This window comes from Hibiscus syriacus, unplaced genomic scaffold (assembly GCF_006381635.1).
Source record: "Hibiscus syriacus cultivar Baekdansim isolate YM2019G1 unplaced genomic scaffold, ASM638163v2 tig00112614_pilon, whole genome shotgun sequence".
Taxonomy (NCBI): Eukaryota; Viridiplantae; Streptophyta; class Magnoliopsida; order Malvales; family Malvaceae; genus Hibiscus; species Hibiscus syriacus.
The window spans coordinates 158516-172531 of NW_024063369.1; the positions used below are offsets into that span (position 1 = coordinate 158516).

General features: G+C 34.7%; 1 protein-coding gene, 1 long non-coding RNA gene and 1 pseudogene across 3 annotated transcripts; 1 reads left to right on the forward strand and 2 right to left on the reverse strand.

The window, feature by feature from the left end:
- The first annotated feature begins 3176 nt into the window (after positions 1 to 3176).
- LOC120181975 lies at positions 3177 to 5589 on the forward strand. Its single transcript, XM_039187004.1, has 3 exons — positions 3177 to 3313; positions 3676 to 4114; positions 4505 to 5589. The coding sequence occupies exons 2-3, from the start codon at positions 3707 to 3709 to the stop codon at positions 5318 to 5320; spliced, it is 1224 nt and encodes a 407-aa protein (XP_039042935.1). The 5' UTR covers positions 3177 to 3313; positions 3676 to 3706; the 3' UTR covers positions 5321 to 5589.
- Positions 5590 to 9263: 3674 nt separating this feature from the next.
- Positions 9264 to 12464, reverse strand: LOC120182019 (annotated as a pseudogene).
- A 129-nt stretch (positions 12465 to 12593) lies between these two features.
- On the reverse strand, positions 12594 to 13767 carry LOC120182020. 2 transcript variants are annotated; one of them, XR_005521797.1, is made up of 3 exons: positions 13701 to 13767; positions 12967 to 13054; positions 12594 to 12847 (listed from the first exon to the last, which is right to left on the reverse strand). It is a non-coding gene; the product is annotated as an uncharacterized LOC120182020 (long non-coding RNA). The 2 variants fall into 2 exon arrangements; XR_005521796.1 differs by lacking the exon at positions 13701 to 13767 and adding an exon at positions 13615 to 13655 and having other exon boundaries at positions 12595 to 12847.
- Positions 13768 to 14016: the final 249 nt, after the last annotated feature.

The window sequence follows — 14016 nt, forward strand, 5'->3', positions numbered from 1 at the left end:
TATAATATAAGATATATTTCGAGCATGACCTTAATATATATGTATATATAAATATATATAATTATTTTAAAGTTAATTTTTTAGGGATGGAAGCTCAATAACGTGCCCTCGACTTTCCTAGGGAAGCGTAATAGGTCATCCAACGATGCCCAGTTTCACATGGATTTGCTTTCTTTTAAAAACTGCATACTTGGAGTTAGAGTTGTACAAAAAATCCGAATATCTGATTTTGTGCAAAAAATATTCGAAATTGGATTTGGGAAAACCCGATTTTTTAAAACCGGATCGGAAATTTAAAAAACCGGATAGTATAACCGGTTTGAGAAAAAATTGGACAATCGATTTTTTTACCGGATTAAAACCGGTTTGAAAAAAAATGGATAAAAAATTGTGTTTTATCCGGAAAAAAATCCGATCTGGAGTTTTAAAAACTAACCGTTAATATAGCCGTTGGAGGGTTTTGTGACCGTTTTTTACCCTTTTTTCTAAAAAAAATACCATTTTACCACCCTTAACATGTATAAATAGGTTGAGGATGTATTTGGTTGATTACAACTTTCTCAAATCTTATTACACAACACCTAAACCGATTTTTTTATATCCGTTTTTTTTCAAACCGAAACCGGTTACACCATCCGGCCCTCCAAACCGGTTTTTTTAAAATCCGATTTTTTGGCTAAGTGAAAAAACGAATCAATTTTTATCCGCTCCGGATCGATTTTTTATCCGACTTTGTGCATGTTTACTTGGAGTAAGTAAACAATCTCAAACCCTAAATTAATAATACTAATAATGGCTAAATGCTATTAAACATAATCCCTACCCTCACGAATGGATGTAGGAATTTGTGTCAGTGGATGCGAACATAAAAATTATATTAAAGTTTTAAGGGGGTGTGAGATTATAAAATCTCATAGGATGCGAAATTAAATAATTTATATAAAATGCAAAGAAAATATCTAAACTACAATAAAATTTTAAATTTTTAAGAGACGCGATTGCTCCCAACACACCCTAGAACTGGATGGCAACAAAACAAAATATAATTATATTAAGAAAGAAATGATATGAACTATTAATGTTTGATTAACGCAGAAGTCATAATATTAACACATTGTTTTGACATACAGATTAGAGTTACATTTGTGAATTTTATTATTTAATTATAATCATATTCATTAGGATTACACTCTTTGATTCTTACTTCTTTTTGAAGAAAACATAACTAACTCCTTGTTGGGTCACTGCTTGTTTTTGCAGGCTGGTTGATAGAAACAGAGCCCAATATTAATCTAGAAAGATGGAGATTTTTTTAAGAGTTAATTGCATCCCAAGTTCCTAATTTATGGCTCTCATTTTAAATTGGTTCTTAAACTTTTAAACATTTTAATTTCATCCTTAAACTATGACTATCATTTTAAATTAGTCCTGAAACTTTTGAATATTTTATTGTCCTCCCAAATTGTAATCTTTATTCTAAATTGGTTCTTAAACTTTTTGAATATTTCAATTTTATCCTAAATTATATGTATTTATTAATCACATATCTTGTTAATAAAATCATTAGACCAAGTTATATTATTATGTGTTTGAAAAAAATTAGGTTAAACTATGGTTGAAATGAGATTACATATTTAGGGATGAAATTAGACGATTTAAAAGTGTAGGCAGGGGTGGATCCAAGCCTAGGCCTACCTAGGCCGTGGCCCTCTCTATGCCCAAAAAGGGGAAATTACTTATTGAGTCACTCATAAATTATTTACTTTTTATTTTGGTCATATAACTATTATTTATTTTAAATCACACTTAATTTACGTTTTGGTTATGTTTTGGTCAATCATCTTTAAAAATTTAGCAATAATGTTGACGTGTCATCATAAGATAATGACATATCATGATTGAAAAATAATTTTAAAAAATGTCATGTTAACATTGTTAAATTTTTTAATGGTGGGTGATCAAAACAGAACCAAAACGTAAGGTTAGATAAAATTTTGAAAAAATAATAGTTGAGTGACCAAAACATAAAATAAGTAATAGACGGGTGACCAAATAGTTAGTTTACCCTAAATAAAAAAATGTATGAATTATGTTATATAAAATATTTTATTATGTTTATATTGGCCTAGTCTACAAAAAAATTTCTGGCTTTGCCACTGAGTGTAGTGACCAATATTTTAGAATGAGATTTATAGTTTGGAGTGAAGTTGGAATGTTTAAAGTTAAAGGACTAATTTAGAATGAGAGTCACAGTTTGAGGATGTAATTGAAATATTTAAAAGTTTAAAGACTAATTCAAAATAAGGATCATAATTTGAGTACATATATGAATATGATGCAATTAACCCTTGTTTTAAAGATAAGGATTGGGGGTAACCATCACAATTCACGTAAAACACAACCGTCATTCTCCTCAAGTTTATCGCTTACAACATTTAAAAAAAAAGGTTAAATAACAATGGACATTACCGAACTATAGTCCGTGTACCATTAAACATTTAATTTCTATAATTATAGCATTATATTTTAGTTTTAATTTTAATCATGTCATTATATTGTTAAAATTTAAACGGTGTGATGACTTAAAAAATGATCTTATTTTGACAATGATTATTGATGTCTAGAAAGATATCGTTTTAGGCACTAAATTTTAAGAGTATTGATTTTGACACTAATTTTTAAACAGTTTCATTTTCGGCACTGTATTTTTTCAATTGTTGCGGACAACTAATCACCGCCCGTCACTGATAGTCTTTCGTAGCAAGATCTCAAAATTGTCGGGAAAAATTATCATTTTTAGAGGCTTGAACACTTTCTTAGATTTGATAGATTTGATTCGAGTAAGTTGTTATAGTTTCTATACTAATTTAATTATGCTTATTTATAATGTTATAATACTTATTATGACCATTGAAACGACTTCACCTAATCATAAAAGATGTAAATATATATTTCATTATATTCTTTTTCACATGTATAAGATTTATAACTTTATTTGTTAAATAAAAAAATTTAAAATTATAAAATATATTTATAATGTTATTTTTTTAAGAAAATATCTTTGAATCCAAAATATTAATTGGAGTATAAATAAGTCGAAGAATTTATGTGAAAAATAATTTATATATATATATCTTTGAATGTCCAAATTAAATGAAACATCAATAACCATGGTAATCCTAATTAGTGATCTGTAAATTTCATGTGGAGTACTTAAAGAAACAATGGAGATCAAATCAAACCATCTTTGCGTAAATATGCGGTCATGATCCCCACTGAACTGCGCCCTGTTCGTTTCTCTTTTTTTCCCCAGGTCAGAATCATCTAATTTGATCAAAAGTTTTTGAATTGAACAAGAGGTCTGTGTTGATTGTAAGCTCTGTATGGGTTCTCTCTAATCTTGTTTAGTTGTTTTAGTGATGTTCACAGTTACATGAATTCAAATTCTGGGTATTTGGTTTTTGAAGCTTTTTGTTTCTTATCTTTCTTATTTGCTGATTGACCAAACTATGTAAACAAACACTGGTTTTCATGGGTTAGTTCATGTATCTGTTAGCCAGTTTATAGATCTGCTAGCTAGCATCCATTGATCCTTGTATTTAACACCTTCAAATGTTATAGGAGAATCAAGTAGTATTGATTTTGTTTTTCCTTTTGTTTACTCTTGTTACCCAGGGTTGAAGCATTTTTTTAGAGTTCCAAAATCATGAATTTCAGAAGAGGGAATTTAGTGGAGGTTTTAAGAAGAGAAGATGATGATGATCCGTGTGGCTCTTGGTTTACCGGTAACGTCATTTCAGCCGATGGCGAAAACTATGTTGTTAGGTACAATCTTCTTATGGACCACAGAGGAAAACAAGTGATGGAGAAGCTGCAGAGGAAGGATGTTAGACCATTACCTCCATGTGTAAATGGGAAGAGTTGGGTGGTCGGCGATGTAGCCGAGGTGTCCGATATCAAGTGTTGGAGGGTCGGAAAGATCACAAAGGTGTTAAAGAACAATGATCGATTCGTCGTTAAGTTGTTCGGGTCAATCCAGCTCAAGGAATTTCATGCATCGAGTTTAAGGATTAGGCAGGCTTGGGATGGCAAGAAGTGGATGGTGATTGGGAAGGTAATGCTTATTTCATCTTTGCTTTTCACCTAATTCTTGGATGTTTATCTTTGGAGTTTAGTATCAGAAAGACATAGTTTTCACCATATTTATGACATCAACTTCATTCTCGCTTGAGTAAATCTAAGATAAATATGACTCTGGTTCTCTTTTGGCTACATTATTTCTTGCTCCATGACCTGTGTGACATGAATATTCAACTTTACAGTCAACGATGGCCGGTGGCATAGTTGGCTTATCTCGAGAACTGGCTTGGAGAACTCTTACCGTTTTTCTTATAAAAAGGGTCTTAGTTTAAAGGATTTGATATTACAAGAGGACCAAGAATTCTACCCTCACTGATCTGTTGAACCTATCAGTATGTCTAAACCATACTACATTTGATTGCAGGTTTCTCAGTGTAAGGATTTGACCAACAATTTTGCACCAAAATTCCCGAACCGTGCCGGTGGTTTGCTTTTCAGGACTTCTTTGCATTTAACCGATACCCTACGATTTACGGATAAGGATAGAGAGGGAATGAATAAGGGTGGGACTGATAATGCTACCATGTGTGTATCCATGAGAGCCATAAATAAAGGCTATGACCTTCGATCTGAAGAATGCAAAATAAACCCTGTTTTTGGAGGAGGAAGCCTCAGGAAAAGGAAAACCGCACCTTGGTCTAGAGGCTGCAATGATGAGACTCCGAAGAGAACATGCCCTCTGTCCAACCAAGTAGATTATATTTCTTTCCCACGTGTAGGGGTTGACAGAAATTTCATTAAGCAATCAGCTAAAAAGAATAACAGAATGGAAAACGCTACTGCTCGCTGCTTATATGATTCTTCTAGACCTGCTTTGTTTCCTGAAGATGGTGACCAATGCTCAGTTGCTAGCTGTAGTTCTAACGGTGTTGCTGATTATGCTGGCCGAATTTCTCATATTTCATCGGAAAGCACACCCGAGAATTCTGATGCCGAGTCGTCATTCCCATATTCGTGTGACAAACGGAACTTACCCTTGTTCCCTACCGATGATAAAGTTGTTGATATCCATGAACTTGAGCTTCGTGCTTACAAGTCGACAGTAGAAGCATTGTATGCTTCGGGTCCTTTAACGTGGGGGCAGGAGTCCCTGTTAACAAATCTCCGCGTCTCCCTTAACATTTCCGACGAGGAACACCTACTCCAGCTACGATACCTTTTGTCTGCTCAAGTTTTATGATCTGTGTATCTTGCCAAGTGTACCGATTTAGTCGGTTTGAAGCTCAACCACTCGAAAGATCGATGGTTTTGAGTGAGATCTGTGGAGGTATAGCAGTTTCATCTCTTGCAGGCGGCACCTTATGACCTTAACCTTCCTAGTGTATATAATGTGTAAATTATTCCCAGGAATTGTGTTCTGTTTCTTGAAGCTTAGAACCAATAACAGGAATTCATGTGTTTTGACTGAATAAATTTTCTGCTGATTTTGTTTTTGTAATTGTATATCCAAATGTCCTATGCTTTGTTAATAGTCCTGTGAGCAGCACTAAACTGGTTTTGTTAATGAACTATGTTAAATCTATATTAAAAATATATACTGACTCGTATATAACGCATGGAAAATTAGGAAAATTAAAACGATGAATTTGCCATCAGTCCCTATATTCTTTTGGCTTGTAAAACTTAATCCCAACTTTATTTTGGACATATTTCATGGTTATTTTATCGGGGTTTTTTGGCCCAATACCCCTAGCGGGTAAAAAATTTAGTGTATTAGGCATACCCGAATTTTATTTAGCAAACTACGGCATTTGCTACAGTTCGTTTGAATTTGCCATCAGTCCCTATATTCTTTTGACTTGTAAAACTTAATCCCTCAGATATTATTTTTTAATGGTCCTCACGTAGTGGGCTCATGTGGACCATTATTTAAATGGTGTTATAATGGCTCGTCACGCCAAGGTGACGAGTCCATTAAAAATATTTTTTTTTAAATTTGTTTAAAAAATAAAATTTATAAAAAAATCGATGGAACTCGTCACATTGAGGTAACGAGTTCTTTTGAATTAAAAAAAAGTAGTCGTCGTTCAACGGGCAGAAGGGCAACAACGGTTAGTGGAACTCATCACCTCAAGGTGAGAGTTCGGCCGGGGATTTTAATTCACCAGCTGGTTCTAGTCGTTAGGCTTAGGGTATAAATAGGAGTTCGAGATTTTGGTATTTCACCAAACCCTGAATCTGAAAAACAAGAAAAAACATATGTTCTGCGAAAATCTCAAAAAATGGCAACATGAGAATATATGTTGCGCCTAGATAACATCCATGTTTCGATGATCCAACGTGGGCTGGACGACGAATGATGTATTCGAAATTAGGGGATGACAATCAGATCCGCATCACCGGATGATGGTATATCTACAACAATCCGGTCTATTTTCGGCCATATTTGTATGTGGCTTCAAGGTGTACCTGACGTTGATCAAACGTTGGCGCCCCGAGACACATGTTCTACTTTTTGAGTGGTGAAGCAACGATTACTCTAGAAGACATCGCTTACCAACTCAGTGTTCCGGTGAATGGAGCCCCTATGGTGAGGCAAAACATTTACGACCATGCGACGTTGTTTTACCAAGTCTTGGGAAAATGGCTACCATCCAGCGTCGTGAGGGGCTATCGGATAATGATAACATGGTTGGAGTACGAATTCCAATTCACGGATGAGTCTACCGAGGCATAGGTTGTTTTTGCAACCCGAACATTTCTTCTCCAAGTGATCGGAGGGATATTATTACCGAACAAATATGATAATTTGGCACAGACCCAGTATCTACGATATTTGGACAACTTTACTGTGTGTCGGAAGACTATTTGGGGCTCAAAATTTTTGACCTTTCTTTACCTAGAGCTTTGTAAGGTTGCAATTGTCCAACGTGATCGAAAAGTCGATCTAGCAGGCTATCTGTCACTGCTACAGTCCTGGGCATGCCATCGCTTGTCATTTTTTACGCCGATTACAGATTATCCGGTCGAGTTTTCGTTGGTTGTAATGTAATTGATTAACTTCATTTATTTAGCATTTTTTTAATCTCAAAATTTTATTTATTTTTATAATATTATTTATTTTTAAATATTTTAAATGGTGTCATAAAATAACGGAGACGAAGTTGGCGGGTAATACACAAGACATACGGATGAAGATCGACATTGCTGGTCAATTCACGGTATGACATATGTTATTTTTATTATTTTTTGAATCTTTTTAACTTTATATATACTAACTTTGATATTTAATATTTACAGATCTTTTGGCTCTCGTATGTTGAATAGGAGATCAACGACGTATTGTCGGCGTGATTTTTAGAGGGGTCTCACTTATGGTGTGTCGTGACGCTGTTATTACACCATGCGATTGTTTATTGGCACGCGACTGATAGAGTGATGCGGTAATTTGTGGCGCACCAGCCGGTTCCTACAAAAAGAGGTTTTGATATAGATAGCGTTCCATACAATTGATACGCGTGGGAAACATGATGAAAATTGGTCGGCGTGACACGCTTACTACATTGACCTATGGAATCAACGTGAACTATCGCTCCCCCATTATCAGGACATTACACCGTTGGACTTAAATTTTGGCCAGTCTCCTTATATCTGGATTTACGAACAATATGACAAACCATATCTCACGACACCACAAGAGAGGGAAGAATGGCAAAATCATCAGGCCATAAGCGCCAAGTCGAAGTCCAATAAGAAAGCATCGTCGTCTATTACTTTCGCTTCAGCATCTGCCGCTGAAAAGTACTATCATGCATCCCAGGCCAGTTTCGGTTTCTATCCTCCATTTCAAGCTTCAAACGAGGCTTAAATTAATTGGGTTGGAGGTTCATAGGATGCACCGCAGTACACTCAAACATCTTCGACAGAACACGCGATTGCGGGTGAGTGAGACCATATCCTATATGGTCACCAAAGCCAAGTCGAAGCAGTTACAACGATGATGACGTCAAATGTCATAAATTCGTCACCGTCTTTTGAAGTTGGATCGTAGAGTGAGTTGGGTACACCTCCTCGGCAAGACGACGACGACGACGATGATCAAGGCTTACGACCCCGACATACTGACGAGCCCCGTGGAGTTATCATTTGACCATTCCGCAACATCGTCAAGAACTTAGAAGACATAGATAAATTGATTTTTACTTTGTAATTTTCATGTAAAATTTTATTCTTTACATTTATTTATTTACTTTGTATTTCGTAAAATTTAAGTAAATTATTATTTTTTAATTTAATTTTTTTTAATTATCCCCGGTCGAACTCGTCACCTCAACGTGACGAGTTTCACTGACCGTTGTTGCCCCTCTGCCCGTTGAACGACTACCTTTTTTTTAATTCAAAGGAACTCAATACCTCGATGTGATAAGTTCTATCAAATTTTTTTATATATAAATTTTATTTAAAATTAATATATATATATATATATATAAATATATATATATATATTAATGGACTCGTCGCCTCGACGTGACAAGTCATTATAACACTATTTAAATAATGACCTACGTGAAGCCTATTACGCGGGGACTATTAAAAAAATAATATCCGAGGAAACTTATCACCACGAGTTCCAAGACAAGTTCCAGCGAACTGTAGCAAATGTCATAATTTACTAAATAAAATCTAAGTAGGCCCAATACCCTAAATTTTTTACTCGCATGGGGTACTGGGCAAAAAAAACCTATTTTATCGTCCATATTTGAAATTTATGCACCTCTCGAAGATATTATCCCAAAGTTTAATTCTAAAAAATTAGTCATCTTATTTATATAATTAAAATATTAAAATCAAATTATTAATAAACATTGCCAAATTTAATTATTAAGAATCTAATATTTAAAGATATGAAAAATAAAGAAAATATTTAATACACATATATTGTAAAAATTTAATTCAATAAATATACTTATTTAAATGACCCAACTACAAAACTAACCGAGCGATCTATTGTAATTATTCCTTGAGGTTCCAAGTTCAAACACCAAAAATACTAGAAGTGTGAGCATTCAATGTCAAATTATTTCGGTGCCTAGAATATCATCACCCAGAATAAGTAGAGGTTATCAAGCTTATGAAAGGTAAAACAGCAGCATCCTTCGAGTCAAATTATAGTCTAGGGTTACCTATCATTGTTTCTTTCTGGAATATTTTTTCCACCATAACGGTAGGCTCTTGGTGGGGAATGCTCAGGAGAAGGTGTACGGTATCGGCGTGCAAAGGAATAGCGGTCAGTGAAGCCACGACCTTTCTTTCCGCGCTTCGGTTTGCCACCTTGCAATGGACTTCTCGAGGAAATATGACCTTGGTTAGATGTAGGGGCTTTCTTTGGAGGACTACTCGATGGGCCATGTGAAGTCCTCTGGTTCTGCTCGTGAGATATCTGAGGAGGGCTTTCGTGGGAGGAGTCATGCTCTGGCTACAACTTCTGTTTGGCCTCTGTTTTCGGGTTGGGGTCGCACTTATGAGAAGCTCATGGTAAAAGAAACATTGTTAATAAAATCAAAAAGAAGATTTCGCCAGACATGAATTGAAATGCTAAAAGCAACCCAACAAAATACAATATAAGAATAAAAACCTTGATCTGTCCGAGCCATCTGTAAAGGTATGTTGTTTCGCAGCCTTGTTGCCATGAGCGTTGTTGGGAAGCTGTTTCTTTTTGGGGCACTTCAAACTCTTCAATTGAGTTTTCTTTGGTTACCTTGAACTTATCCTTTCCTAGTCCTGCATTAGAATCTTGGTCAGAAAGTTGGCTAGGCACACTTTTTTTCTCTACATTTGTAGCATCAGAACCTGCCTTTAGCTTGTACCAAAGGATCAACACTAAGATGCTTATAGAATCTTTTCACTATCTCCTCCCATATAAGCATGGCTTTTGTCACCTATACAAATAAATAATGTCATGAAGACTTGCCAATGCAACCTTACATGATTGGTGGAAATGACTAGAGGGAATTTTATAAAAGTGTAACATCTCTACTTAAAGAAGTTCAGTATTTGCTAAAGCCAATTCCAAAATCAACTGCTATTAGCCTCGTACACGAGAATGAAAAAGGAAGCTAGCATGAAGAACGAGAAAATAACAGGCTAAAACAGTTGAGGATAGAAATATCAAATCATTCACCTTCAGCAGGTTTGGAGATACGATTGGCACGAGCAGAAACATGACAAGAACCAGCCTTCCCATCATCACTGCCACTGCTGGAGCTTGTATTCTTACTTTCACTATCGGTTGAACTATCTGAACTCCTGAAATAAAACCAGTATCAACAAATATCACAAATCAAAATATTTATCCACTAACATTAATATGAAGAAGGAGCAAAAATGTCAGACTGTCCTTGAAACCAGGTTTTAACCAATATCATTTGCGTTTTGATCTTTCTTTCTGGCCTTTTTTCCCATCTCTTCGCCCACCCTCTCTTTTTTCCACGTTTATGCATGCCTGTTTTTGCTTACATCCTCCTCTTATGTCTTCTTCCATCACTAGAGGAACTTGATTCAGAATTAGAGTCATCCAGTTCTGAATCTGAAGAATAGGAATCGGAATCCGAGTCGGAGCTGTAGGAATCAGATAAAGAATATCTTCTTTTTCTTTTATTCCTTCTATCCTTCAAAGACTTTCTGCTTCTCTTCACTTGCTCATCAGAAATGTCGGAAGAACTTTTGTTGATTTCTTCCCTTTCCCTGAAAAAGAAAAACAATGTAGCAAAATGCCAGCAACTGATCCAGAAATCACAAATTACTGTTTAAAACTTCACAGCAGTACCTTTAGCTTTCTCAACAGCACCCTGAAGTTTTACGTTCAGATTATTCACCAGTCTCTCATATATTTACAGGTTGAGCAGGGTTTCCATCACCTGTTCCAACTTGCTCCATTTTCTTCAAAACATCGATTCCCTGAATGACCTTGCCAAAAACAACATGCTTCCTGCCAATCACTAAATAAATGAGAAATCAGGGTTTTGACGCTGGAAAGAATCCTGGTAACCTGAAAAAAGATGGTTTTAGGATTTATTTTACTATTTGATCATTAAAAATCTTTTAAACCGGTGGAACTTGAACCCTTAACCTCTCAATTCTATGTTAAAATCACACGCCTAAGCTGAACAAATTTTTTTATTCAACCTCCTGAGCTGATTTTTATTCCTTGTTGCTTAAGCAGTATAGAAAAGTTCAATCTTTTGAGTTGTAATACATAAATAAGTAATAAGCAAATATTAAATACCCATCAAGATGGGGTTGGCGCTTGAAGGTAATAAAGAATTGAGACCCATTTGTGCTTTGACCACTGTTTTCCATAGAGAGAACGCCAGGACCATCATGTGCTAGTTTAAAGTTCTCATCTGCAATGAAACATAAACTTCGATGATTAAGTTCTAAATTTATCAATTATAAGAGAATTTAAGTGCTCACATGCTAAGGCCTACCTGAAAACTTCCCTCCATAAATACTTTCTCCACCGGTGCCTGCAACCAATTAAAGGTCTTTCATTACAAGTCTGGGCATAATTTAGATGTCAAATATAACGTTTCCATGCATTGGAATGCGGGAGCATACCATTTCCCATTGAAAAGTCACCACCCTGTAAAACCAACATAAAATAGAATATAAATTGATAACTTTAGCACTGTCAGGTACATTCTTTTGCAGGTAAAATTTATAGATACTAGCTCCTCCTTACAATCCCAACAACGAAAAAGAAAAATACAAGTCTCTCATTTACAATATTGATAAGATTATCAATATTTTTTTATTCATTTATTTTATCTTTCATGTTAAATTACAATATATATATTGTATAATGGTAAAACAAAATAATTTTTCATTTTCCATTCTATCATTTCTCGGTCATAAAAAGCAATGGATGTAAAGAAAATTATTACTTCTTTCTACTTTTCTATCTTCCCTACCAAACACACTATAGAATAAAAAATAAATGCATATTTTCCTTCCTTCTTTCCCCTTCCAATTTTCTTTCTTTTCACTCTTCTGTGCATCCTACAGAGAAAACTAATTACCAGTTAAAATTCAGCCGAAAATACTAAGTTTTGTATCTCTAAAACATTTTCTAATGGTTAATGGTTAGTGGCAAATTATGAGACAATCCTTACAGAAAACATTCCTCCATTTAATATGACTAAGGGAAGGAACGAATAACATACCTGGGCCATGAATCCTTTGATTATTCGGTGAAAAAAGGTTCCTTTATAATGCAAGGGTTTCCCAGTAGATTTGCCAATAACCTTTTCAGCTAAAGTTTGACACAGTTCAGAATAATCAAACGCTAGCATACTTGTTTGCCAAGAAAATTCAACAAAAAACAATGTGAAGTTAATCCATCTGGTAGCAAATACAGGCAAATTAGTTTATACGATAAATTTTGAAGCAATGCTTCGTGCAATTTGTCCCAGACAATGAGAATATATTTAGGATTACCAAATTTTGTATCCATAGACTACAAAGTCTACAGTACTAGAGACATTATAAGGAACTTATAAAGACATTAAAAAATAATTGACGGCAGGTTCATAAATACCGACACGCTGTAAAAAGATGACAACTATTATAAGCTCAACCAATTGAACTACACCATGCTCTCTAATCAACTGTAAATATAACAACTTACTAAATACTGAAAATTTTTAGAGATATCTGTACAGAGTGCCCGGAAATTCTCAGCTGTCTTGGGAACAACATCTGCAAATAGCTGTCAGAGTAGGGGGAAAAAGAACTTTATCCTTGCTTGGGAGTGTTAGTCGCAGGTGAGTTCTAATTTCATCCCATATAAAAACATAGTTAAAGTCAAGCAGCTGGCTTTCAGCTTACCCCGATAATAATTTTTTCCACTGGATCTCCACCAATCGAAACATCTAAGAATACCAAAGGATTCTTTTTCTTACTCATCTAACCTCAACTACAAAATGGGAATAATAAGACCTCAAAGTTAGTACATAAACTATCTAATGCATAACAAGTATATATGAGGGTTATAAAATATTGACTCCATTCTCACATATGAATGTTCACGAGCTTCAAGCACAATTCATTAAAAGAAAGTAGAGTTCTAAACACAGCCAATAGACTTCAAAGGAGCCCAAAATTTTAAAGATATCTCCCATCAAATTTTCCGTGCCAACAACAGAACAATTTTCCAATTAGTGAACTACTAGTGCAAACAAAAAAACACAGATTCACTCGCCAAACACCATCGCGAGCAACAGGCAACCAATATTCTCTAAAATAATAGGTGATGAGTGTCCTACGTATAACTCTACAAAAATACACCTAAATAATGTAGCGTTTCAAGAATATTTACGAGAAACCAAAATTTACATTCAAGACTTTGTTTTTTTTCCTCAGGAGAAAAAGAAAATGATTGATATTCAGCTAAAACACTTAAACATGCAACAAAAATGATGTCTATTTACCAGTCAGAAAGCAAATATCGACCGAATTGATACTGGAAAAAGTTACTGAGAAATGAAGATGGGCAACAGATAGGGGCGAATCGCAATACGAGGTAACTCCAGCTACAACTCGAAGAAGGCGGCGATAATTACCGGTTAATGTGAAAGAGAATTAGCAGCCCAGGCTGCTTGCTTATGCTTAGCTTTTTGCATGCAAGTTCATCGCCTAAGGTTGTAGTACCTGTTTTTTAATTTTCCCCAATCCGCCAATCCAAAAACATATATATTGGATAGTACCTCAACTTTTACTTTTTTTTTCAAAATTATATATAATTTTTAATTTTTTTTTGTTCATTTTAATATCGATTTAGTATTTAAATTATCAATTTTGATCTGTTTTAATAGTTAAATTTTTAATTTTTTTTAACTTTACGTTAAGTTTTTTTAATAGAGTATTAAAATGAAACAA